This window comes from Lolium perenne, chromosome 2, assembly GCF_019359855.2.
Source record: "Lolium perenne isolate Kyuss_39 chromosome 2, Kyuss_2.0, whole genome shotgun sequence".
Classification (NCBI taxonomy): domain Eukaryota; kingdom Viridiplantae; phylum Streptophyta; class Magnoliopsida; order Poales; family Poaceae; genus Lolium; species Lolium perenne.
The window spans coordinates 165,586,632-165,613,214 of NC_067245.2; the positions used below are offsets into that span (position 1 = coordinate 165,586,632).

General features: G+C 44.3%; 1 protein-coding gene, 2 long non-coding RNA genes and 1 other non-coding gene across 46 annotated transcripts; all 4 read left to right on the plus strand.

The window, feature by feature from the left end:
- Positions 1-352: 352 nt before the first annotated feature.
- Positions 353-6,564, plus strand: LOC127333840 (uncharacterized). 9 transcript variants are annotated; one of them, XR_007871598.2, is made up of 8 exons: positions 353-988; positions 1,066-1,187; positions 1,853-2,011; positions 2,325-2,404; positions 3,403-3,546; positions 3,700-5,561; positions 6,188-6,231; positions 6,312-6,564. It is a non-coding gene; the product is annotated as an uncharacterized lncRNA (long non-coding RNA). The 9 variants fall into 9 exon arrangements; XR_007871591.2 differs by having other exon boundaries at positions 3,700-6,231; XR_007871595.2 differs by having other exon boundaries at positions 3,700-6,231; positions 6,321-6,564.
- Positions 4,820-4,929, plus strand: LOC127337338 (small nucleolar RNA snoR103). Its single transcript, XR_007873749.1, has one exon. It is a non-coding gene; the product is annotated as a small nucleolar RNA snoR103 (small nucleolar RNA).
- A 6,914-nt stretch (positions 6,565-13,478) lies between the features above and the next one.
- LOC127333839 (trimethyltridecatetraene synthase-like) lies at positions 13,479-15,470 on the plus strand. The gene has a single exon (XM_051360275.2). The coding sequence runs from the start codon at positions 13,603-13,605 to the stop codon at positions 15,205-15,207; it is 1,605 nt and encodes a 534-aa protein (XP_051216235.1). The 5' UTR covers positions 13,479-13,602; the 3' UTR covers positions 15,208-15,470.
- Positions 15,471-16,683: 1,213 nt separating this feature from the next.
- On the plus strand, positions 16,684-24,909 carry LOC127333837 (uncharacterized). 35 transcript variants are annotated; one of them, XR_007871588.2, is made up of 14 exons: positions 16,686-17,047; positions 17,343-17,526; positions 17,790-17,848; positions 18,388-18,434; positions 18,549-19,985; positions 20,491-20,550; positions 21,379-21,429; positions 21,905-21,969; positions 22,098-22,159; positions 22,469-22,584; positions 22,707-22,762; positions 22,864-23,462; positions 24,283-24,352; positions 24,501-24,909. It is a non-coding gene; the product is annotated as an uncharacterized lncRNA (long non-coding RNA). The 35 variants fall into 35 exon arrangements; XR_007871589.2 differs by having other exon boundaries at positions 18,549-19,971; XR_007871564.2 differs by having other exon boundaries at positions 16,685-17,047; positions 18,549-20,696; positions 21,535-21,969.
- Positions 24,910-26,583: the final 1,674 nt, after the last annotated feature.

A 26,583-nucleotide genomic window follows, 5' to 3' on the forward strand; every position in this document is an offset into this window, starting at 1 on the left:
AAATAGTTTTATATACTTCATACTACATGTACATACTATTCAGTATGATAGATACTCTCTAGATTATGAGAAACACGCGTGGGTGTAACTACACCCATGTGTAGTATGAATATGTCCTATATATATATGAATGGAACTCAATACAATTGATGGTACTAAGATTAATTGTGAAAATTTGTTATCGTACACGAGTGTGGTGTATAGCGGCATCCCCACCCTTGGGACAGGCCATGTCACGAATGAAGTTGCAGACGTAGTATCCACATAAGTTATTCCCGGATTCCTGCCTCATACACCTTTCTCTACTACTTAAAAAAATTAAAGTGGTTTCTTATTCTGCCATCCACCACAATACATCAATTGCTTCGTCGTTCCTTCCGTCGTCGCGCTTCCTCGACCGTCGTCCACATGGGCCAGGCCCAATGACTCCGCCGACTCCGCCGAATCCACCTACCCCTGCTCGATCTCCCAAAAATTCATCTACTCGGTCTTCAACCCATCACCGCCGATCTGCGTCCGCCCCTTCGATCCGGCAAGCGCAGAGGAGTCGCTTTGGCGAGTTGCACCAAGCACGATGCCCCGTCCGCACCGAAAGCGAGAGGGATGCGGCGCTCGACGAACGGATGACCAGATCGTCAGCTTGACACAAGGTCAGGAAACTTTCCTACGGGACGCTCATCAAGGCGGTCGATCTGATGCAGCTAATCGACCGGGCGGTTTTTCTTCTCAACGAGATGGGGAGCGCTTCAATCGACGTTCCGCTCCTCAAAATCCAACGACAAGACGACCACAGTCCACCGCCGGTCGACGACCCAGCGGCCTCCTACCAGCCCACGATTCAGCCTCCTACTTGGCTTGAAGCATCCGCCGAGGGAACGAACCAATCAGCATCATGGGAGCCAGGCCGAGGGGTGCCATCATCGCCGGGAGGAGGCTGTCAAGCGCCGCTGGAGTCCGCGCCGCTGGCGTCGTTGCCGACATCCACCATGTGCGTCACTCGCCACACCTGCCTTTCCTCTCCGATGTTGTGCCTTCATCTATTTTTTCTCTCATGTCAAATACTAGATGCGTGATGTTGTGCTCTAACACGGCGGGCGCCTGTCACAAGAGCTCCCCGGTGACTCTGGGATATGCGCGAACTGGTGGTTATTCCAGCAACTACCAGCACGGGAACTCCTGGCGGGCAGGTGACCAATCCTTTCCTCTCCTTCGTTTCTTCCTCCCCTCGATCTGCTCATCCCTTCTGTCTTCTATTTTATCTTTTTAGTTCAGTCATACGTGCAGTGTCATGTGTAGAATCTGACCTGAACATTTTTCTTAAGCAGCATATATGGAGTAGTAATGCTAATAATTGGAAGATTAGACGTGAATGGTCAAAGCATTAGCAGCAATGAAAAAGCCTAAATACTCCTTCCCTATAGCCTAATTGAAGTCCACGGATGACTCTTTCCTTTTGCCTTTGTGTTTTCACCACAGATTAGAAGAATTTAACTTCTTGCTTTCAGCTGCAAGATTAACATGACTAAAAACATGGATTTTATATCTTCGACGACTATCGAAGCTTTCCTGCTGTATTGGTGTGGTTCAGTACTCCAACACGTTTTCCATTTCTTTCTTGCTTTTTCCTGACATGTTCACCTCATGTTAAGTTTGTGTGATGATTTGCTTCCAATTCCAACAATAATTATGAGAACAGATTGAAAACATAATGTATGACTTTTGATCCTGATCTGAGTTCCATAAAAACCATGCTTGTAAATTTTTATATGTGCACGGTTAGTCTGCATTCATCATGAACTTATGATTCTGTTATTCCGTTCATTTGACAGTGTGTGTGATGTGTATTCTGTAGGTCTTAGTACGAGTGCACATGGCGTTTCCAGCAGGCGACAAGGCTGGCTGCATGCTACGTCGCCTCGAGTCGCCGTCGTGGCATGCAAGATATTACATCTCTCTGTACGCTGCTGGAGTGCTGGTCGAGTACAACTACCCCAAGTTCATCGCCAAGAAGGTGACGCTTATCCCCTGTATTGAATTATTTATTTGGAATTTGCAGCTGCACTAATTGTGATTCAACATTGTAACAGTGTTGTCCCAAATTAAGTTGTACCTGATTGAGCTTAAGATTCAGTTTCTTTGTGTCCAACTTCTGTCTTTTGGCATGGCCATTCGTAATCATGGTGTAAATCAGGATCTTTCCATTTTCTTCATTATGTTGCCCATTTATGATATGTCCAGGACTACTATGTTACTCTACCAATTTGTAGTTGATTGCAGCAATTTCAGTTAATGGAATCACAAATTTGACCGGGTCATGTATGCAGGTGTGAATCAACATGCCATGGTGGTATCTCGCTGCCAATAAATAGACGAGCCCCTTCCTCACGCAGTGCACTAACATCAAGTTCGTTTTTCTACATCCAGGCCAAGTCACTTGATACCCTCTTTAAGTATTATGCGTGACATACTTTTTCCTTTATTGTTAAATCTTTGAGGGATTTATCCTCAATTATTGTCAATCCTCTATGAATAAAAAAACAATTACATCGCGAGGCAGGGGAAGTCCACTTCAATTTGGAGTCTTCTCCAAAGAACATGATCCTGACTTCACCACCTTTGACTTTGTCAGCGATCTCTCCCTCAAATGTTATTAAAAAAACATCGAGAACTCTGTCACAGACCCATACTTCTACACATCCTTCTACACGTTCTAATTTGTTGCTTGCTTTTTATGGAATTTTTTCGTATTGCTTCTAAATTGAAAAAAAATGTGTTACTTATAGCTGGTCACCACGTGTTCGCCAGCCGAGGGTGATCAAGGCGCGGATCACGATGGCACACTGGGAACTCCAGGGCGGCGATACAGATCTGCTGAATAACAAGAGCACTACTTCACTAGGAGATGTGATAATAACTGGACAAGTTCAGTGGTGTGCGCGAGGCAATGATATGCTCTCACCATTTAGTAGTGGCTATTGAAAAAACTAAATGTTTAGAGCTGGTGCGGCATGTATCTCCATTAACCCTTTCAGATTTTTTCAGTGCAGTTGCGATGGTTCCTAATGGAGACATAGATATAGCAGTTGCCATTGTTCATTGTGCTGTCCTCTCTATACCCACAATTCAACAAAAGGTTTTATTTGCGTGTTCCCTTCAAAAAGTATTTTAGCAGCCAGCCAATAGAGAAAATTGTACCATTCATTTTTTATAAGGAAAACCTGCATCCTGGGGCCAAGATTAATGGTTCATATTTAGCTTAAACAGAAGGTAGACCAATGACTTTTGTGATGTTATTTATTTAATATCTCTACTGCTTCCTTTAATGCAATCCTAAGTATGCCTACTACAAACTTAATCCTTGGTCATCTGAAGACAAATAAGCAGTTATTGACACTTTTGTAGGCATACAGTTTGATAATTCTCCCTGCACGCATTCAAAGCTTGGTTTGCTTCCAAATCAACAAGGAACATATGAAGAAGTATATACATACTACAGAGATATAGGTCATGTCTTACCAGAATATCAAAGTCCACCTACCGCCTCTGGTTTGTGCTGCACTTTCATCTCCTTCCCCCCAATTTATGTGTGGCCATATGGTTATGTATTCTGATGAATGAACACTATGTGTCTATGTTTTTTTGTCTTTACGGTTTGTAGAAGAAATTCTTTGCTACTGATTTATGCCGTGTGTTTTACAGATAATAAACAAGACGGTCTGGTTGGCCAACATCACGCCAAACATTTCTAGGAAGACGCTGCAAGATGTTCAGTTCAAAGGTCAACCCCATAGCCGCCGCGGTCCAGGAGGGGGCCAAGGCGAACGCAGAGTGATGCACCGATGCGCCATCTCGAGGCGCTCGACCAACGGCTCAACATCACGTCGCAGGCCTTGGAGAGGATGCAACACTCGTCGTCGGAAGAAGACGACCGGACCCGGTGGATTCCATGGTCGTGTGGAAGGGCACGCTGCACACAACAGGAGCGTGGACAGGCAACACTACAGGGGCATCTTCGGCGGCCCACAGGCTCGCCTCGCCTCACGCAGGTATGGAGCGCAACAGGACTCAGGGCCGCGCGGGTTTTCAGGGCGGCGGTGGTTTGGGATGCACATGCGGCAGTGTTCTCCGAGGCGTTAGCGGCGGCGGTGGATCTTGCCGGTGCGAAGATTTCTAGCGGGTGAACCGCTGCTAGACAAGATTGGTCTGATGTGATGGTGTGTGACGCACTCTTCTCCCCCTCACAAATTCTTCTCTCTACATGGTGAGGTGTGGCGCGGCAGCTTCGGCCTTCGTGGGCTAATCCGGGTTTGCAATCAGACTTTGTTCCCTTGCACTAAATAAGTTTTCTTGTTGATGAGCATTTTAGCTTCTTTCACTGAATCAAATTTCCAGGCAGGTGTTATGTACTAAATATAGTCTTCATTTGGGTAGGTTTGTGAAATGAATATGAGTGAGGAGTGTGAGATGGACTGAAGCATTGAGAACTGAGTTCTAGCTTAGTGGGAAGGCAAGCGAGTGCGCAGCAAGCCCACCCGGGTTCGAATCCCCATCCGCGGTAATTTCGCAGGAGGGGCGAATAAACCGGGTTATCATCCATCCGCGTCCATCTGCGGGGAGACTCTCATTCTACCTAACAACGTATAGCCAAAGGAGGGATCATTCCCCCGTTGGTCAACGTTTGAGATGGACTGAAGCATTAGCCGTTAACTGATTTAGCATTCATGTACTGATGTACAACGTAACCTATATTGCTAATTCATATTTAGATAATTTTAAAATAATCAAATTACTTCTAACATCATCTGATTGTAATGTATGTTTCTCTCAGGAGTGTTTTCTTGTAAATATGGACAAAGAGTAATGTTGATGGAATTTAAGTGAGTATATTCTGTGAGTTCGTACATGCTCATAAATGACTATCACACATGCATTCTTGGAGACTAGAACCAGTCAAAATATGTGTAAATCTGTTCATGAATGCTGGCACTATCTCTATAATGAATTTCATGACATTATTTTTTTTGCTATGAAAATACTCCTTTTGTGAATCACGGTCTCGCGGAGTGGGGTATGGTGGCAATGGTGGCGGAGTGGGGTGAGGTTGCCGATTGCTGCTTGAATAAAATGGTAAACCTTATTTTAGGTTTTGCTTCCGAATTGGCCAGATAAAATGGTAATCAATAATCATTAGAATATCTGTTGATAAATTTCTACGCAAACTATATAGCTGGCCAGCAAAATCTTGCTTGTTTTCTTTTCAAATGATATAGAGTTGAAATTGATCACAAGTTTACTACTTGGCCGCTGACTTTCGGGGAAAGGTTGCGAAGATATGCATTGTTTATCTTGTTATTTTATTCCTGGGATTGGAGGAGCCATTAGTCCTAGCTCCTAACCCATATGTTTTATTTTTTTAAGAGTACCGGTATTCAGACTTCAGATGCCTAAAAAGCGATCCAGGAGTTGCACGTTGTGCAGAGACTCCGAAACTACACGCCCGCCACCTAGCCTTCACCGCCCATGTGCTCTAGCTCAACGCCTACTCCTCGAATAAGGAGCAGGTGCCTCGCGTACACCGCGTTCATTTTTCTTTTGCACTCGGTTTTTCCAGCGTTCGTCATATGTATGTTCAACTATATGACACCATGACACCAATAAATTAGACGATATGCATGTATCCTATTACTTCTATTTTATATTTTCAGTACAGTTGATTTATAGAACCAGAATTCAAGGATCCTTGGATAAGTGCTCTTCCAAAACTAAAGGAATTCAAGAGTAGTATACCCCAGGCAACATAGAGTAGTATATCCCAAGTTCCATGTCTGTTTATGAAATCATGCTACTATAATCTTCCAAAACATAGAGTAGTATAGAGATGTGATTGCACCTGAATTGACATTCACGTTATGCTTCCTGGTTAGCTCTTGGTCACCGTTACAAGACAGGTAGAAAGAAACTGTTTTATTTTCACCTTCTCTCCGGTTCATTTTTAGCCAACCACATCAATTTTGAATACGTGTTGTATAGAATTAGTGGCTCCTGGACAATATTTATCTTTGACTGTCCGCTTTCTTGCATACTATTGACACTGTTATTGTTAGGATACCATTAGGCATTGCATGCAGTATGGAAAAAAAGAAACGAGCATATGAGGTTGATTTTGATTCCAATCTATTATATACAGGTCAAGGATCAAAGGTACATCAAATGCAAAACTTTCAAGTACAGGTTGGGCAGATTCTAATCTACTTTACTTTACCATTTGCTACCAACAGATCTTACCCCTGCGACCTCTGTTCCCCTCGCAGGTGCAACAGGAGGAGGACGGAGATATGCTCGTTCTTGAAGGTGTATGGTAGCACTTTGATAGTGTTTTTGAAGCTGAAGGTGAAGAGGAGGTGTCGAGCAATTGAAGGAATTCCTAGAGGACCTAGAGATAGCGGCCAAGGAGATTTTGTTATAAAGAAATGTTTTTTCTGTTGGTGTCATGACTTGTAATAACCAATGATTTTGAATTAACATGAGAGATATTTCTATAAGTAATACTGGTTTCTTTGATAATTATAAATTATGATATCTCTAATTTCTTTTAGTTTTTCATAAGTATTTTGAACTATATATGTGCATTGAAAAATGAAATTTGAGTACCCGTAGCGACGCACGGGCATTTTAACTAGTACGAAAAAATAGTTCGATCAAACTAATAATCAAGCATCGTATTGAAAGTAAATATCATATATAGAGTTTCACGGACATAGCTATATATATATAGTACTACTTACAGGGTAATCTTTAAATGTAAGCTCCGGTTTTCATTTACCCGGAACAGTATTGATGAACCGTTTCCAAGCCCTGCCCGGCAAAAAATAATGAGTAAATGAGTTATTGATTAGTTGATGATATCGTCGAATTAGAACAGATGAAGATGCCAATACGAAATTGATTGAAATTACCTCTGGAGGATGGCAGCCATGTCCGCCCATTCCGCATGTTCTTTACGTTTCGAGTCCATGACATTTACGACTCCTTTGTGAAGATCAATGATTAGAAGAATAAAGTGGAATCTGCACAAGCATAGCTCAATGATTACGAGAATAAAGTGGAAGCTGCACAAGCATAATGTATGTTATATATAACACTCACTTGAAGTTGTAGGGAAAGAATATATCCTCTTTGTTTGCTTGCTTCACTAAAAACATTAGCATGTTGTCCTCTGTGTCCTTGGGGTACTGTAGAACCGTAACTTCATGAACTATGTCTGGGTCAATGAACCCCAGCTCGAGGAGCTTGCCTCTTTTGCATTCGAGCTTCTTCATTCTCCATAATTAAATATATAGCGTACACAAAGAATATAGTGAGGATAATTGTTAGTGCAAATGAATGAGCTGAGCTACAGACTTAATTACATAAATAAATCACTTACATGCAGTAGCAACTAATGACAGCTTTGTCGAGGGCGTCTTGATTGAATAACTGAAACAGTTCTTCTAACTCAAGGTTTATCTCCTCCCGCCCCCGGAAGTAATGCTCATCTCTAAGATACACCGTGAGGTAGCGATCACCTCTTCGACAGGATTTCAGGTACCATTCATGCAACCTTCGCATCCGAGTCCCTAGACGCGCGAGCTCGCCAGGTTTGACAAGATCAGATCCGTATCTATACTTGTTTACGACTTGAGCCGTTGGATAGTAATCTTCGTACTCAACTGATGCTCCCTGAGCTCTAGCCTCCCGTTCGATCATCGATGCTGTCTCTGGATCATCATAGGGCTGCACGACGAAGTGGGGTATGGACTGAATGTCCTGCTGTCCAAGCTAGGCGACTTTGTTTTGCTTTGCTCACTCTAGAGGACTGTCCAAGAGAGCGGTCATAATCACATCTCAGCTCAGGTCTCTTCATTCTCGTCTCGGCAAAGTGCTTCACTGTATGCGGTGGAATAAACATCTTCTTCGGCGCAAGAAACGCCTTCTGCTCTTCAGTCTGCTCATGTGGTAACAACTCTGGAGTCTGTGCCCTCATCGGAGTTGATGATCTCTTCGGAGCTGTAGGAGGTATCGCGGTTAGCTTCCTCTTTTGCTTAGGTGGAGGCGGCGGAGTCTCCTGACAAGGAGGAGGAGGTGGCGGAGTATTTTCACGCGGAGGAGACTGCTCATGCACAGGGGAATCATCATCGCGCAGAGGAGAATCATCACGTGGAGGAGACTGCGCAGGTGGCGGAGGAAGCGGACGAGGTGGCCTGCTTGGTGGCTTCTCACCTGGAAACACAATGTTCTCCTTCCGCCATTGCACGGTGGTTCTACAGGCTTCTCCCAGTTCTTTGATTTCCCCATCTTCACCTGCAGGGTGCTCAAGCACCAACCCCTCATAATCTCTCAACACTTCATCCACCATCACAACAGCAAAGTCGTCTTGGACCGGACGGCAATGGTAAGACCTTGTAGGTAAGAGGATGCCGACCGCCGCCTTGAAGGATAGGTTGAAAACTTTAACATGCAGCTCACAAGGACGGCTCTCAGTGAGATCATCCACGGGGGGGTAGCGAGGAGGCTCGACCACCTGGTCATCATCATCATTATCCACCGGCTGACTGGAAGCCACGCTGCTTTTCCGGTGTTGTTGAGATTGCAGTGGGACGATAGCATTGAGCAATGCAGGATCTACAACCTGCCCCTGAGCCATCTGGGATGTAAGTACTTGGGTTACTATGGTTAATTGGGCTTTCATGGTGCTCATACCCTCCTCTAAGGACGCTATGCGGTCTGTTTCCCTTGCCTTTCTCCTCTCATGGCTTTTATCAGGAAATCTCTTCCTTTCCGCAGGAAAGCCATACTTCCACGGAACGGAGCCTTTTGTGCCTCGTGTTCGTCCGCCGTGTTCTTTGTTCCCAAGGGCGTGTGTCAGCTCATCGTTCTCTCTTTCGGGCTGGAACCTCCCCTCCTCCACGTCCTTATGTGCTTGTTCCAGGGCTTCAATGGGAAACTTTAGATGAGCTTTCTTATAGATGCACTTCCCTGTTTCTGGATGCAACGTTCCCCCAATCCCGTAGAACCACTCATTCGACCGTTCGGTCCAACCGTGTGTCCCTAATCTGATCCCTTTCCTGGTCAGTTCCGCCTCAGCTGCCTGCCACTTATTATAATCTTCTGACATTTCTGTCTTGTCCTCCACTCCCACGATGTTTCTTTTTTCCAGAAAGAACTATGTGGCGCTTTGGCTCATCGTTTGATGTATTTGTTTCCTTATGTTTCCTTTTTCTTGGTTTGGTAGACATATCCTTCACATAGAAAACCTGGGCCACATCCTTGGCTAGGACGAATGGTTCGTCTCTATACCCAAGATTGTTGAGATCCACTGTTGTCATTCCATACAACTTGTCTACCTGAACCCCGCCTCCTGTTTTGTTGACCCATTTGCACCTAAACAAAGGGACCTTAAAAAAAGGTCCATAGTCAGGTTCCCATATATCCTCTATGTAACCATAATATGTGTCATTTGGGCATTCATTCATTATTGCATCAAATCGGACACCACTGTTTTGGTTGGTGCTCTTTTTATCTTGGGCGATCGTGTAAAATGTATTCCCATTTATCTCGTACCCTTGGAAAGTCACTACAGTCGAAGATGGTGTCTGGGCTAGCAAGTACAGCTGATCTTCAATATCAATGTTATTCAGGAGATGTTTTTGCAACCAACCGCCGAAAGTCGACATGTGTTCACGTCTAATCCAATCGTTCGATCGCCGGGTTAGGAGCGTACAAAGTTCTTGTGTACACCGATATACGGAGCCACCAAGGTAGAACTTTGTAGAACTGTGTAGTGTGCTTGAGTCAAAGAAATCCCGTCCCTACATATCATTGATTTCCTTCCTAGCGTGCCTTTTCCACTTACTCTCCCTTCATGCCGCGATTCAGGAACACCAATCGGCTTAAGGTCAGGAATAAATTCAACACAGAATTCAATGACCTCCTCTGTTCCATAGCCCTTGGAGATGCTTCCTTCTGGCCTAGCACGGTTATGAACATATTTCTTTAAGACTCCCATGAACCTCTCGAAGGGGAACATATTGTGTAAAAACACAGGACCGAGAATGGAAATCTCATCGATCAGGTGAACGAGGAGATGTGTCATAATATTGAAGAAGGATGGTGGGAACACCAGATCAAAACTAACGAGACATTGGACCACATCATTCTGCAACCTCGGTATAATTTCTGGATTTATTACCTTCTGAGAAATTGCATTGAGGAATGCACATAGCTTCACAATGGGCAGTCGAACATTTTCCGGTAGAAGCCCCCTCAATGCAATCGGAAGCAACTGTGTCATTATCACGTGATAGTGATGAGACTTCGTGTTACGGAATGTTTTCTTCTCCATATTTATTATTCCCTTTATATTGGAGGAGAAGCCGGACGGGACCTTGATACTGCTCGAGACATTCAAAAATATTTCCTTCTCTGCTTTTGTAAGAGCGTAGCTGGAGTAATGACGTCCTTTATCTCTCTCATGCGCTTTTTGGGGTCTTTCCTACGTTGCTTTGGTCCTCCGTGCTTCGGTGTATCTTTTTGTCTTCCGTACACGCCCGTAAAGCGTAGCAGGTTCACGCAAAGATTCTTCGTCACGTGCATCACATCGATTGAAGAGCGGACCTCTAAGACTTCCCAATAGGGTAGATCCCAAAATATAGATTTCTTCTTCCACATGGGCGCGTGTCCGGCAGCGTCATTCGGAACAGACCGTCCGCCAGGACCCTTTCCATATATTACATCTAGATCCTTGACCATACCAAATATATCAACACCATCACGATGGGGAGGCTTCCTCCGGTGATCAGCCTCACCGTTGTAATGCTTGCCTTTCTTTCTTACGGGATGGGTATGCCTAAGAAATCGACGATGCCCCAGGTACACGACCTTCTTACATTTTTCCAAATAATCACCTTCGAGCTCATGTAAACAGTGCGTGCATGCATTGTATCCCTTGTTTGACTGTCCTGAAATGTTACCAAGAGCAGGCCAGTCATTGATGGTTACGAAAAGCAGCGCTCGTAGGTCAAATTCTTCCTGCTTGTGCTCATCCCACACAGGTACACATGATATGGACCACAACTGTAGAAGTTCTTCGACTAATGGCTTCAGGTACACATCAATGTCGTTCCCGGGTTGCTTCGGGCCTTGTATGAGCACTGGCATCATAATGAACTTCCGCTTCATGCACAACCAAGGAGGAAGGTTATATATACAAAGAGTCACAGGCCAGGTGCTATGGCTGCAGCTCTGCTCTCCAAAAGGATTCATGCCATCTGTACTTAGACCAAACCTTAAGTTCCTTGCATCCTGTGCAAAGTTTGGGAACTCTCTATCGATTTTTCTCCATTGGGATCCATCAGCAGGGTGCCTCAACATCACGTCTTTCTTATGGTCTTCTTTGTGCCATCGCAACAACCTAGCATGCTCTTTATTTCTGAACAAACGTTTCAACCGTGGTATTATAGGAGCATACCACATAACCTTGGCAGGAACCCTCTTCCCGGGGCGCTCGCCCTCAACATCACCAGGGTCATCTCGTCTGATCTTATACCGCAATGCAGTGCACACCGGACATGCATCCAAATTCTCGTACTCATCGCGGTAGAGGATGCAGTTATTAATGCATGCATGTATCTTTTGCACATCTAATCCTAGAGGGCAGACAATCTTCTTCGCTTCATACGTACTGGCGGGCAATTCGTTACCCCTTGGAAGCTTCCTCTTAATTATTGTCAGCAACTTTCCAAATCCTGAGTCAGTGACACCGTTCTCTGTCTTCCATTGCAACAATTCCAGTGTGCTGCCTAGCTTTTTATGGCCATCTTCGCAACTAGGGTATAACAATTTGTTGTGATCTTCTATCATCTTGTCGAAGGCCAACCTTTCCTTTTCAGTTTCACATTCTCTCCTTGCATCAGCAATGGCCCGACCAAGATCATCATCAGCAGGCTCATCTGGTGCCTCTTGATCTTCTACTTCATTGTCTTCATTGCCTTCTGCAGTATCATTGTATTCAGGGAAATTGGAATAACCGTCATCATCCTCTTCCTCTTCTTCATTGTCTTCCATCATAACCCCTCTTTCTCCGTGCTTGGTCCAACAATAGTAACTGGGCATGAAACCGGATCGCAGAAGGTGGCCGTGAATGGTACTCGAGTGAGCGTAATTTACGGTATTCTTGCAGTCAACACATGGACAATACATGAAGCCACCATGTTTGTTTGCCTCCGCCACGGCCATTAAATTACTCAGGCCCGAAGTGAACTCGTCAAAGCGTCGGTCAATGTACATCCATTGCCGATTCATCTGCATGATATAATTAAGCTGATCAAAACCATTACAGAACATCACGATGTATATATACACATGCATTTTATCAATTACAGATGAAAAGGATAAAGTTGTTAACCTCGATGGAGAAGAAAAAAGCAAGTTAAGTGTGGCTTGATTTGTGTAAACTCAAGTGGCAAATCTTCTTAAGCATTTCATCGAACACCTCTTGTGCATGTGAAGAAGAGAGCAAAGCAATACACCCCTCTTGTGAAGAAAGTGAAAAAATGGCTAAGTGTGGCTCACACTTGGGCAGGGGCAAGGTTATATAGCCAGATTGGGGACTTTGTCCCGGTTTGTAATACAAACCGGGTCCAAAAGGTGGGCCTTTGGACCCGGTTTGTATTACAAACCGGGACTAAAGGTTTCCCACGCCTGACACGGTCTGCCGCGCCCTGCCGCCGACCCTTTAGTCCCGGTTTTTAGTACAAACCGGGACCAAAGGCCACTAACGGACAGGCTCCAGCGAGTGAGGTCGCCCTGGGCCAAACGAACCGGGACCAATGCACCCCATTGGTCCTGGTTTGGTTCAGAACTGAGACATTTGCTTGGAACCAAAGACCTCTTCTCCACTAGTGATAGGTAGATACGGTATCATAGCACGTAAAACTAGAAATTTTAGTGGCAAACATATCATGTACACATATTTGCATTGAGATTCTACAAAACATTAAATAGAATGGAACTATGATACTAATTCATAATGTTATGCATTGTAGGTGTTGTATCATAAACTAGTATCATATGTATGATACTAGTCTATGATACTTTTCATTGTGACTAGTCTAATCAATTTGTTCTTGTATCTCTGTTGTCTAACACAGACAGTTGAATAAAGTCGAGGTCGTGTATGCATATGAACTTGTCGTAGGTGCCGATGCCACTCGCGACGCCCCTGTTTCGCTAGACATGTCACTTGTGCACTAGTCTGGTTGGAGATGCTTGGCTAAATTATATGCCATCTACATGGGACAAAGTCATTTCACATATACGTTTGGACAAACACAGATAGTACGTAGTACATTTTTGTGGCAGGCCGCGTCCTGGAACCCAATTTTTCATCTACACATTTTTCTTGGATCGAAAATATGTTGCAGCCAATCACTAGTTAGCAGTACGCAGGACACGCAACCTTTCATCACAAACTACTCTCAAGATGTTGCTTATATGTACAACATCGTCTTCGCATTGGCCATCATCGTCCTCAGCAGCTAGTGACCTAGTAGTTAGTTTCCTCTAATGGAGCTGACACACACACTGTACATGGCCTTCGCCTTCGCCTTGGTCATCATCGTCCTCAGCAGCTACGTCTTCTTCCGGTGTGGCAGCCGTAAGGCCTTAAACCTCCCGCCAGGCCCGCGAGGGTGGCCGGTACTCGGCAGCCTAGGTGCCCTGGCCGGCGCGATTCCGCCGCACCGCGCGCTGGCCGCACTCGCCGCGCGCCACGGCCCGCTCATGCACCTCCGCCTAGGCTCCTACCACGCCGTCGTCGCATCTTCTGCGGACACCGCCAGGCTCGTTCTCAAGACCCACGACCTCGTCTTCGCCGACCGGCCGCGCACCACCGCTGGCGAGCATGCCGCGTACGGCTACCGTGGCATAGTGCACACACCCTACGGGGCGTACTGGCGCATGGCACGCAGGCTCTGCGCCACCGAGCTCTTCTCCACGCGCCGCGTCGACTCCTACGAGTACATCCGGACGCAGGAGCTCCGGGCGCTCATGCGCGGCCTGTTCGAGCGAGCCGGCCGTGCTGTCGAAGTCAGAGAGCATCTGGCGGACGCCACGCTGCGGAACGTGCTGCGCATGGCCGTCGGAGGGAAGTGGTCCGGCTGCTATGGCAGCGCTGACGGCGAGGCGTTCCGTCGTACGCTGGACGAGGCGTTCACGGTGACTGGCGCCGTAAGCAACGTAGGTGAGTGGGTGCCCTGGCTCGGATGGCTCGACGTGCAGGGCTGTGGTAGGAGCATGAAGCGGCTGAGCAAGGTGTATGACCGGTTCCTCGAAAGGATTCTCGACGACCACGACGAGGAGCGGCGACGGCGGCGTGAGGCTACGACATACACCGCAGCAGCCAAGCCTGCGGCGGCGTCGAAGGACCTTGTCGACGTGCTGCTGCAGCTCGCTGAGGAAGAGGACGAGACGGTTGGGACGTCGTCGTCGGAGGCCAGGCTCACGCGCGACGGCGTAAAGGCGTTCATCCAGGACATCATAGCAGGAGGCACGGAGAGCTCGGCGGTGACCATGGAATGGGCCCTATCGGAGCTCCTCCGCAGGCCGGACGCCGCAGCTGCCGCCACCGAGGAGCTCGACCGTGTCGTGGGTCGCGGCCGATGGGTCGAGGAGCGCGACCTGGAGCACCTCCCCTACATCGACGCCGTCGTCAAGGAGACGATGCGGCTGCACCCGGTGGGCCCTCTCCTCGTCCCGCACATGGCCCGAGAGCACACGGTGGTCGCCGGCTACGACATCCCCGCCGGCGCGCGCGTGCTAGTGAACGTGTGGGCCATTGCGCGAGACCCGGCGTCGTGGCCCGACCGGCCCAACGAGTTCCTGCCGGAACGGTTCATCGGGAGCGCGGTGGACGTGCGCGGGCAGCACTTCGAGCTGCTGCCGTTCGGCGCCGGGCGGCGTATTTGCCCGGCGCACGGCCTGGCAATGAAGGTTGTCGGCGCCGGTTTGGCGAACCTGCTGCACGGGTTCGCGTGGCGGCTGCCTGACGGGGTGTCGCCGGAGGACGTGAGCATGGAAGAGCTCTTCGGGCTGTCTACGCGACGGAAGGTGCCGCTCGTTGCTCTCCCGGAGCCCAGACTGCCGGCGCACCTCTACGCAGCCGATGACTGATCGATCGAGGCAAAGCATGCATGCAACTTCTCGAAGGTTCTATTGATTTCTGCCCTAGTTGCCACCCAAGTTACAAATGTTCTACTGTACCAATTTGTGCAACAAGCTGCACTACCGGTGGCAGTATTGCCAGTATTAGCAGCCGCGTGTCATTTTCTCTTTTCCGTTTGCAAGCCGTTCGGCCTCGGCCTTTGAACGTTTTGGATGTGCATAGCTCAAGCTACACAGGCCCAAACTGAACCTTTCAACCAAACTGAAATCAACTCTCTGTCTCTAGTCTCTACTGAGTGGGCGACGTCTTTTTACCTGGCTGAAAAGTGCAATTTGATCTGATAATTGAGGAGGAAATTTTGATGCCTTGACTCTTTATAAAGTTCTACTACTTCAATAAAAGAGGCCCTTTCCCCCTTTCATAAATTATAAAGAGACGTTAACTGTGAGTATCATATTTGCCTGACATCTGTTTCGAAGATGCTCTGTCTTCAGTTGTAGGGCCTTTTTGTGTTGCTGGGCTGGGCTACATTGGCTGGTGAATCTAAAGGTATGATTGCTGCACCCCCATGGGGCTCTCTGAGGCTATCCACGCCAAGCACGTCGCTTGCACGGGTTGGGTCGCTCGCCTCGCTAGCTTTCCGTCGATTGGGCCACGCGTCATGCAGCAGTTGGACGTGGAGTCGTGCGAGGAGAGACAAAAATAGTGCCCAGGCCACAAACCCTATCCCAATCCTCCCCAATCCCGCGACCCATCGCCTCCCGGACTCACGCAGCCCGCCGCCTCCCTAGCTCCCGGATTCTCCGCCACCGGTCTCCTCTCGGCGCGTCATCGGCGGCGTCCTCCCGGCCGCGGCCGTCTCTGGATGGGCAGGTGGTGGCCGGCGGGAGCAACGTCGCCGCCTCCCTAGCTCCCGCTCTCCTCCACCTTGGTCTCCTCTCCGTGGCGTCATCGGCCGCGTCCTCCCGGCGTGGCCGTCTCTGGACGGGCAGGTGGTGGCCGGCGGGAGCAGCGTCGCCGCCACGCGCCATGCCGTCGCTGGGAGGAGCTGGTGCACATCGTGCTGTCACAGAGAAGAGATTTGGTTTGTCTCATATTTGTTTGCTCTTGTGTTGTATTTCGTCCCAGATTTGAGATTCTATAAGATTTCCTTTTTTTCTCTATGATTTGCTCGTTCTTCTGTTCTATTTCGTCCCAGATTTGAGATTCTATGAGACTTCCTTTTGGTTTGTCTGAGATTTGTGACTTCTGGTGTTCTATTTCGTTCCAGATTTGTTCTATATTTTTGTTTTTTGATACTTCCTTTTGATTGCTCTTTAATTTGCTGCACCCCCATGGGGCTCTCTGAGGCTATCCACGCCAAGCACGTCGCTTGCACGGGTTGGGTCGCTCGCCTCGCTAGCTTTCCGTCGATTGGGCCACGCGTCATGCAGCAGTTGGACGTGGAGTCGTGCGAGGAGAGACAAAAAAAGTGCCCAGGCCACAAACCCTATCCCAATCCTCCCCAATCCCGCAGCCACTGCCTCCCCAGCTCCCGCAGCCGCCGCCTCCCTAGCTCCCGTTCTCCGCCACTGGTCTCCTCTCCGGCTGGCGTCATCGGCGGCGTCCTCCCAGCGCGGCCGTCTCTGGATGGGCAGGTGGTGGCCGGCGGGAGCAACGTCGCCGCCTCCCTAGCTCCCGCTCTCCGCCACTGGTCTCCTCTCCGGCTGGCGTCATCGACCGCGTCCTCCCAGCGTGGCCATCTCTGGACGGGCAGGTGGTGGCCGGCGGGAGCAGCGTCGCCGCCACGCGCCATGCCGTCGCTGGGAGGAGCTGGTGCACATCGTGCTGTCACAGAGAAGAGATTTGGTTTGTCTCATATTTGTTTGCTCTTGTGTTGTATTTCGTCCCAGATTTGAGATTCTATAAGATTTCCTTTTTTTCTCTATGATTTGCTCGTTCTTCTGTTCTATTTCGTCCCAGATTTGAGATTCTATGAGACTTCCTTTTGGTTTGTCTGAGATTTGTGACTTCTGGTGTTCTATTTCGTTCCAGATTTGTTCTATATTTTTGTTTTTTGATACTTCCTTTTGATTGCTCTTTAATTTACATCAAATTTTTATTCATCCCAGCCCCTTCATGTGCATCCTCGTGTCTTTTCCAGGGGTCACCTTGGTGGTGCTCAGCAGAAGACACCGGTGAGAACTAGGAGGAGTAAGAGGACGGGAAAAAAAGATGGAGCAGCAAGACTACAAAAGTGGAGTAGGCAGAGATGTGGAGGAGCCAGAAACATTGTGGCTTGGTTCTTTCTTGTGAGGTCCCTCTCACAAGGGAAGTAGGGACACTTCGTAAGTACATCGTGTGATTGGTGCTCTTCTGTTCTCCCTCTCACTCCCCACATCTCTCAGTTTTACAATTTGTGTAGTGAAGAAAATTAGAAGTTTCTAATTCATATTTACCTCGTGGTCTCTCTTTTTGTTTCTCTAAAATTTCGTTACTACAAGATTGCATCAGTATTTTTTCAGCTAGCTAGCTCCATTCTTCAGTGGCACATATCTCATTTTTCTCAAAATGGTCCATGCTAAAAATGATGTTATGTTGCTTTGTACAGGTGGCATGGGAAACCAACGAGAAAAGCACACTTCTTGAGTGATGCTCCAATATCACGGAGTAAGTGATTCTTCTCTTTTGCTTCTTCAAATACTCCTTATTTCTTTTAGTTTAGGACATGGGAGGAATATATGTTGCTGCGACGGTAGTGGTCCAATGATCGAAATGGTTTTCAAAAGGAATGCTTCATGTCATATTTAGATTTAGAAATCGATGATATGCATGGCCAAGTTTATTATGAGGAAAACATAGCATTTTCCTAATTCTAATTTATGTTCAATACCTCCTACGCAATCAGAAATCGTGTGCTTGATGTACTATATACTATATATATATATATGTCCATAATGGAGCTTTGTTAGCTTTTGAGTTGCATGGTTTAATTTTAACCGCACCCAAAAAAATTGAAAGCTTACAGGAGAGAATTTTAACATAGTTCTTACCTCTTTTCATAAGATTGTTTTTTTTGTTTCTCCATTCCCCTTTTTCAGGCTTCGGTAGGCTATTTCGTTTAGGTAATTGAATGGTTTATAAGAAACAATAATATCAAATGGAGTATTTTAATCTTGGTGGACTTTTCTTGTTGCAATTTCTTTCAGGTCTTAGGTCCGCTCAATGAATAGCAATGAAAATCTTCCTCCACTAGGTGATTTGAGCTTACATAGTATCATAATATTTCCAGTGTTAGTACTTTTTTATTCTCTCCAGTATTCCTTTTATTTCTTGTGTGTTCATGTGTTGTTTGGTTGGTCTGCTGCAGCAAGTGAGAACCGGAGGGGAAGAGGAAGATGCATAGAGGGAGATTGAAAGGAGGACAATATAGTCCAAGCGAGGAGGAAGAGGAGACCTACTGTGGCGCGGAGCATCACTGGCCGATGATTGTGATGAGAGAATCACACCCAGATAATAGCCTCCAGCTACAGTAAGCTCATTCCATTCAGCTCCTAAGTTGTCTACTTAGTTTCTTATTTATTCCACAGGTAGCAAATTGGTAGAAAGTTTGGTTCAGTGATTTATGTGAGCTGCAAAGATAACATCACTGTTCGTTTCTTGTTCGTTTCTTATTCGTTGTGTAAGATATTCATAGGCGCAAGCCACTGTCCCAGAAAACTAAGGGAGATGCACAACCATAAGAAGAGGAACTCAATCAGGAACAATTATACTGTCTCGTCCCTTCCCGTATTCACATGCATCAGAATAGCAGTTTATTCTTTGTCTTACTGGAATGGTTTGTAGTTACTAATTTCTTCCTGCAGTCTATTGAACATTTCAAAGATGGTTACTGGTTTTTGTGGTTTTACTCACCGATCTTTCCTGGATGCTAAATCAAGGCTTGCTTATTTTAATTCCTATTTCTTTTGAAAAATATCATAACATCGTTATTTGTAAGAATTTTTTGTCGGCAGTTCTCAATTGCTTGATATCCCAACATACTATTACACAAATACTGAAATTATATTGGTTTCTCAATATAAGCTCTTTGTTTTCTTTAGTTTTACCTTAATATGCTATGAAAATACGAATCAAGAATGTAGCTTGTTTCTCGATTAACTGATTAGAGTAACTATTGTAAAAAGGGCGGTCAGTGCAATTGCCATCGCTCACTTACACTATATCAGCCGAGTGACCAGGCCAGATTTGAAAATATAATTATGTACTTAACTAGACAAGTTTAATATTTATATTCTCAGGTTTTTGGCAGTGCCTTATTTGGTTCTTCTCAGTTGAACTGATTAACATGAGCTTTGGTTAAGCGAATTTCTGTCATGGCATGCTGAGAGCTGGAGCGGGCTGGATCTGGAGCATAGCGTAATATCATAAGTATCCATGATTCCCCTCTTCCAAAATCGTTTTAGATTCTGTTTCATGGCTTCTTATTGATTTATGTATATTTGTGTGCTTATTTGTGAGAAGGAGCTGCAGGTGACACGTGCATCGTTTTAGATTCTGTTTGCTGGTGATCAACGATAGTCACTAATTAATAACTACATTTTTGGCATATTCACCTTTATAAATAGTTATGCCTTTATTTTATTAATGAATCATATATTTTCGTTTCAAGTTGTTTACTTTGGTTGAACATGCACTGCAGATGACAGATGAAAGGACGATGGATTACTGGTTGGCTGGGATGTATTTCTTCAGGTTGCACATGTCACCTTCACTCAAGCCAGAGTGCATTGGTAACGTTTTCATGGTATTTCTACTTAAAGATTGTTCCGATTGGGTTTATTTCATGGAATTAGTCTACAAATTTCCCTCACTATCTTATGCAACTTTAGCATTAGAGGAGAGTGCTAAGGGTTGTGAAAAAACCATGCACCCTCCAGATTGCTCACCTGGGCTCAACAACATAAATTATGAGAATATTGTTGATTATAGTTCACAATTTATTCGACTAGGAAGTTGCTAAATGTTCAGTGCTTTAGTGATACCGATGAGAAATGCCGGTGTATTGGTTACATTTTTTTAGGTATACATGGATATTAGCTAAATAGAGGTTTCTGCAATAATTACTTTACAATTTCTGCAGTTTAGTCATTAGTATAAATTCCCTCAGATATAATGTGGAGGTTTTCTTTTTTGCTATGAACTTGTGGTGCTCTACTACCTATAGATTCTGGTCACAATGACAACATGATCGACTAAGCCAGCGAGGTTTTCTTTTTTGCTATGAACTTGTGGTGCTCTACTACCTATAGATTCTGGTCACAATGACAACATGATCGACTAAGCCAGCAAGACCACAGGGACAAGTTTAGGTAAACATTGTGGAAATTTCCTTCTTTAAGTTCACGTCGTCTATTTTATTTGATTCTTTTCTTCATAGAATTTGGGTGCTTAAATTATGGGGCTTAAAAATTATTGGAGGGAGGATGGGAAATTATAACTATAGTTACATGCCCAGGTAAGGAATGAATATTTGGTTTCTGTGTAAATGTGTATACTGCAGCATCACTTCCTTAGTATGGCAACATAACCAGATTCAGGCTCTTGCTCATGCAACTCGAAATCCACAGCATATTCATTTTTATATTCAGTAAAACCTATTTCCGGATTTGTAACTTATTGTAGGCTTATTTTTCTAGCAAGCAACTGTAATTATTTATCCTCCACGAGAACACTACCTGCTAGCACATGCTCACGTTTGCTGTTTTACCGAAGTGACATGCATGAGCATCTCTGAAAATTTAGTAAATGCATATCCTGAAAGTTAGAACTGCTCTAGCATTGCTCTGCATGTTGTCATTCTATTGTGTGCTTGTGTGAATACGGATATATTGTAATCATGCCACTGTTAGGCCAGGGAGTAGACCAATACTTTTGTACTTGAGTTCTTTTTGTCGGTTGAGCAACTGAACTTGAGGATCCAGAATTAGTTTTCACTTGCCAATACATTTTCATAAGGCCTAGCATGTACTTGAGGACCCAGAATCTTTTTGTCGGTTGAGCAACTGAACTTGAGGACCCAGAATCTTAGTGCTTAAGCATTTCTATTGTAAAATGTTTTCATATCCGTTGGAATAATTGTGTTTTTGTTCATGTTTGAGGTTTAAGATTTCAAGAACCTGACTACATGTTATGACTAGGTCATCAAGTGTTGCAAGGATCAGCTATTCTGAGACTGGAATAATTTCAAGGTTATGGTATTTTTTTGGTTAATGCTCATACTTGTTTTTTATATTCTTGGCATAACATATCAGTTGGGGTATAGTCGACCATAACATGGTTTTCTATATTGGTAGGCAGAACCAATTTCTGTCCAATATAGAATTGGTGGCGGAGAACATGGTCACTTTCGAGTTTGGACTATTTTTCTTCTCAATTGTTTTCTATTTATCTGTATTGGAGTATTTCCATTGCTGATTCCGTAAGATTATTTGAATGTAATTATTATTATGATTCAACAAGTAGGTTGAGTGGCCTCAAGTAGTTCAGATATAATATGGTTCAGATATAAATCAAGTGACCTCGAGTATCACAAGTGTAGTTCAGGCATATAGAACTCTTTCAGGTGTTTATCTATAAAAGCCTACTTGATATTTTCGCATTATTTCAGATATAGTATGGAGTTTATCTTTTTTCCACGAATTTAATGTGCTCTGATATGTGCAGATTACAATAATGATGATAAGCTAGCCTCAAGTAGTCCTCTCCCTCTCCCTCTCCCTCTGGAAAATGTATGCATACTCTATGACTAATGGAGTTCTCTCGTGGTTTATATGGATAATTTATAGTTAACTAATTTGAAAACCTGATTGTATTAAATGCTTTACCTAATGTATGCATGACTCATGGTGGATTTCAGGTTTGGGTGATCTGATAATGGCCCATTTGATCCTTCTTCTGAAAGTAAATTGGCTACATTAGGTAAGCGTTAGTAATTAATCTATGTTTCTTTCCAGTTTCTCCCATTATGCATAGTATGGTGAGCAATGGTCTACTCTAAAATACCATTGAGACAGTAAAAATGGTGAGCAATGGAATGTACTCTATTTTTGTAGAATGATCATTAAATTTGAAGAGTAGACATTCTGCACTCCAATGTTCTATGTTGGTTGTTATTTATTTTGAGGAAGAGGAAGGGCATGTGCTGTTTCTTGATGTATTCATTAGTAGCTTCACTATAATTTATACCTCACTGGGAATTAACAACTGCTTTATTTTATTTTCCTGTAGGCAAGAAGGGTTTGAGTGGCATCTGATCTCGCTGCTGGTAATCAACAATCATATTCTTGGCATCAATGCTTTCCAGGCAGGGCTAACATTTCAATGGGAGCAAAGCATCCCAAAATGTATTTCGCTTCTCATGATATTTACTGTATATACCTATATTGTTTGCTTTCTTAGTTTTATAATTTCTGGACCATGATCCTTGATTTTGGATTGCTAATACGACAATTGTTTCATTTTGCAGCGTTGTATTGGGAGCTGGTAGGAAGTTTGCCATATGAGAGTACCTACAAGTTGCAGGTTTTATTCTTCATTATCTTTCCAGAATTGTTTGGGTATTTGGGAGCAAGTTTACAATCTGAAACTATATGCAAGCTATAAGTTTTCTTTTTTCTTGCTAGATTATCCACTTACTTGCATGCGAGAAATTGACAGAAAGCGGCAACAAATTGCGAACTAGAGTATATGGTCAGAACGAATTGAGTATTCAGAAGGGCAAGGAGCACCACTGATAGGAGGAGAGAATGCATCGACGGGAGAAAGAGAAGGGGACAGTCAGGCAGTCACGGTCATGCGAAACAGTGAGGTTGATTAGGTGGAGTATGGAATGATTCGGCAAGGCGGTAGGCCTGTCAGGTTCCGGCCGCAAGCGCCTTGCATTGGGACTTGGGAAAGTAGTAACTCTGAAGTGGTACCGCGCTTTTCAGATTGCCAATAGACAATAGTACCACTCTACATACGAGCAGTTCTCAATATTAATCAGAGTGTGGAGGCCATCCATGCTACAGTTTTCAGTTGTCTTTGCAGGCGAGAAGCCGGGGAACAGGTGTATGATCTCGACACAAATATTGTTTCTGTAGTGGATGAGGAATACAGAACCCAGCGTGCAGCTAACTCCTTGGGTTCCAAGGGTATGTTCCAGTTTATTCAACGAAAGGGGTCTTCGAGGAATCTTCTGGCTCTCCTTAAGCATGATGGTTGAGTTACTAAGGCTTGGCAGGTACTACCTCTGGTCCCTATTCCCTATTAATCGACACACGGTCACTGCACTAATCTAGGTGGGTGCACTGAACTCCTCCACGCCGATTAAAAATGACCGGGGGAGTAGATTCAAGTGACAGTAATGGTAATGGTTTCAAGCAGTGATAAATCAGTCAGAAATCCTATGGTTAATCCATCACAAATTGGGAAGGCGGAGTCAGACAGTCAGTTAACCTCCAATTTGGTTCTTTTCGGATCACCGAGTGGCTTTGTCATAGGTTTATTTCAAAATTATTACATTAGCTTTGTGCACATGTCATTAGAATACAACCATATTTAATTATCTTACTATAAATATGATCACCATTGTACCCAAAATCTTTGTCAACTGTTCGTCTGACTAGAGATAAGGTGCACTTATCTGACATGAGTGTAGCATGTACATATTCAATCAAATTGCACTTTATATCGTATGGTTGCTCGAAACAGAGGAGGGATGTTCATACTTTGATCTTTAAGAGTGCTCTTTATTCTGTTATGCTGAGTTTTGATTACGGGGTTTAGAATTGGCTATCCCAATTAGCCAATTGGTGTGATCTCTTATAGCAAATGGACCATCACCACCAAATGGTTTGTTTGCAGGAGTAAATATTTGTTGTAGTTTTAATCGATCTACAGTTTCTATTCTTGTTTTCTTCAACAAAAAATCCCTTATTTAAAGTCGTTACATGTTGGCCTTTGCTTCATGTTGTGCAGCTAAAAAGGACACACGTAAGATTCTTTTTTTGTTTGATTCTAAGTCTCTAACTATGTTGTATATTGAAAAAAATTGAGGCTAGGACTCCTGCCATTGGAGAAGCTATTGCATTGCTGTCACAATTCGGCATGCTGAGGATTCATGAGTATGAGGTTAGTTTAAATTATTTCATTGTTTTACCTTCAATACTTTCTTTGGAAGTCTTCATGTCCGTTGATAGGATTGTGCTTATTCTACTCTCCGAAAGGAGTCATGAAACAATCTTTATGGTAGCGCCTCACTTGTCATTTTTTCACCCAGAAAGAGTTGGGGATGTATCTTTACGAGGCATATCCGTGCGAGACTAGATATGAATTCAACGAAGCTAAGCAGTTCCTTGGGTAATATGGGTTAGATGAAGATAAAATGATCCGTTGGGACTGAGGTCTACGACAATGACTCTGATGGACTGCCTATGAATTATCAAGAAAGTTTTCCTTCTATGCTAGCTACTCCGTACTTCTGATGTTTCGTTATGCGTAGTGATCTCTGTGATAATCATGTCACTAAAGTTTGATGTTTCATCTTACACTATATATATGTAAATAATGGAGCAGCTAGCTCTGCTATGAACTCACATGGTACTACTCCTATCTTAGAACCATGTATTTGTACCTATATGTAATGTATTTCTCCTTCTTTCGGCACAAATATGTGGTGTGTTTCTCTATTTTGCCGTTTGTTTTGACTTAATGACTTTCATATACAAGCTGCTATACTTGTCATCTTTATTAGCTGATAATTCTTATGTGTATCCAGTAAAATGAGTGGGTAGTTGTTTATACTTTATTTGTTGCTTGGGTGTCATCGTCACAGAAGACGAGGTCGCGCGCCAAGGCGTGCCCCACAATAGTTGATGCCATCGTTACCACTTCGTTGATTTAATCTGATCGGAGGGAGTAGATCTCAACACTGGAGTGCAGATTGCTTGCATCTCCTGATACTTTACGTGAGGGTGTCATCTCTCCCAGTCGTGAATGTTTCTTTTTCCGTTAACACCACAACATCAAAGCCTGGTAGGGCTTACGCTCAGTGTGTACTGGAGGACATGAGATGTTTGCAAGTGTGGCATCTGCTTGACTGTAGTCATCTGACACAAATTGGCAATCCTTCTACCTACAATATTTTTATAAAATCTAAGAAATGTATTACTACCTCCATCTCCGTTTATAGGTCCTGAGCGTATCTCTAGGTCGCTAATTTAACCAATGTAATACACGATATGTACTATAAAAAATATATCATTACACAGTTTAAAAGTTTAGATGTTATGCTTTTTAATGATATATTTTTTATAGTCTAAATTTTATATTATATTGATTAAATTAACGATTTTGAGAGAGTATTATATTAGCGGTTATTTTTATCGAAATAAATATTCACACGAGATCTACGGGGTCGTGCGCCAAGGCGCACATCTAAATCTAGTATACATTAGAGAGTCACACTAGTGGAAATACACAAAATTTCTAGAAAAGGGCCAACCTTGTTTTTTTAGAGCAACCAATGTTTCATTAATAGAAAATCAAGTTTTTTTAAGGAAAGCCTGATGGCGCTTTATTGCATAGAGTATAGTTACATCATTCAATACAAACGGTTTGATGAATCCCAGAGAATCACCATCCCAAGCTAAATGTTGTTTGGACGTATAAGCATTCCTAGCTAATTGATGCGCTACCTCGTTTGCCTCCCTCGGACAATGCTGAAACGAGATTCCTCTCAATATGCTAACTTTTGTGAAGCACTCTGTCATGATCAGGGAATATGGGCTCCAAGCCTCGATCTCACCATTGCATGCTTGGATCAGCTCCAAAGAATCGGACTCGATACACATGTTTGTCCTTTCTAGTTGTTCAAGGAACTCCACACCTCGTAAAAGAGCCAGAGCTTCGACAGTCGCAACACTAAGAATAGTATCAGGACACATGCCAGCGATTGCTTCTCCTGTGATTCCACATGACTGCTTCTATTGTCCATGATCCATCGGCATGGTAAGACACATCGACGTTCAACTTGTATGATCTCGGTGTTGGTTTTGCTCATGCAACTTCTTTCTATTTAGACTTCAACTCTGTTGCAAGTGCCTGGATTGAGAATGTTGAGCTGCTCGGTGGTGCCACATTTAATAGAAAATCAAGTTACATGAAAAAAAAAGTGGAAACTAACAGACACACCGGGAGAAAACAGTCGTCCTAAAAACTTTGCGGATAGAACCCTTAAGAAAAGAAAATTACAAAACTACTTGTAGGGTTTCTTGCACTCGCTGAAGCCGTCGGCCGCTGCCAAACTCCAATAATGCATGTTGGAAGAAACACCGAGTCTCCACCATTGCCAGATCCAAAGA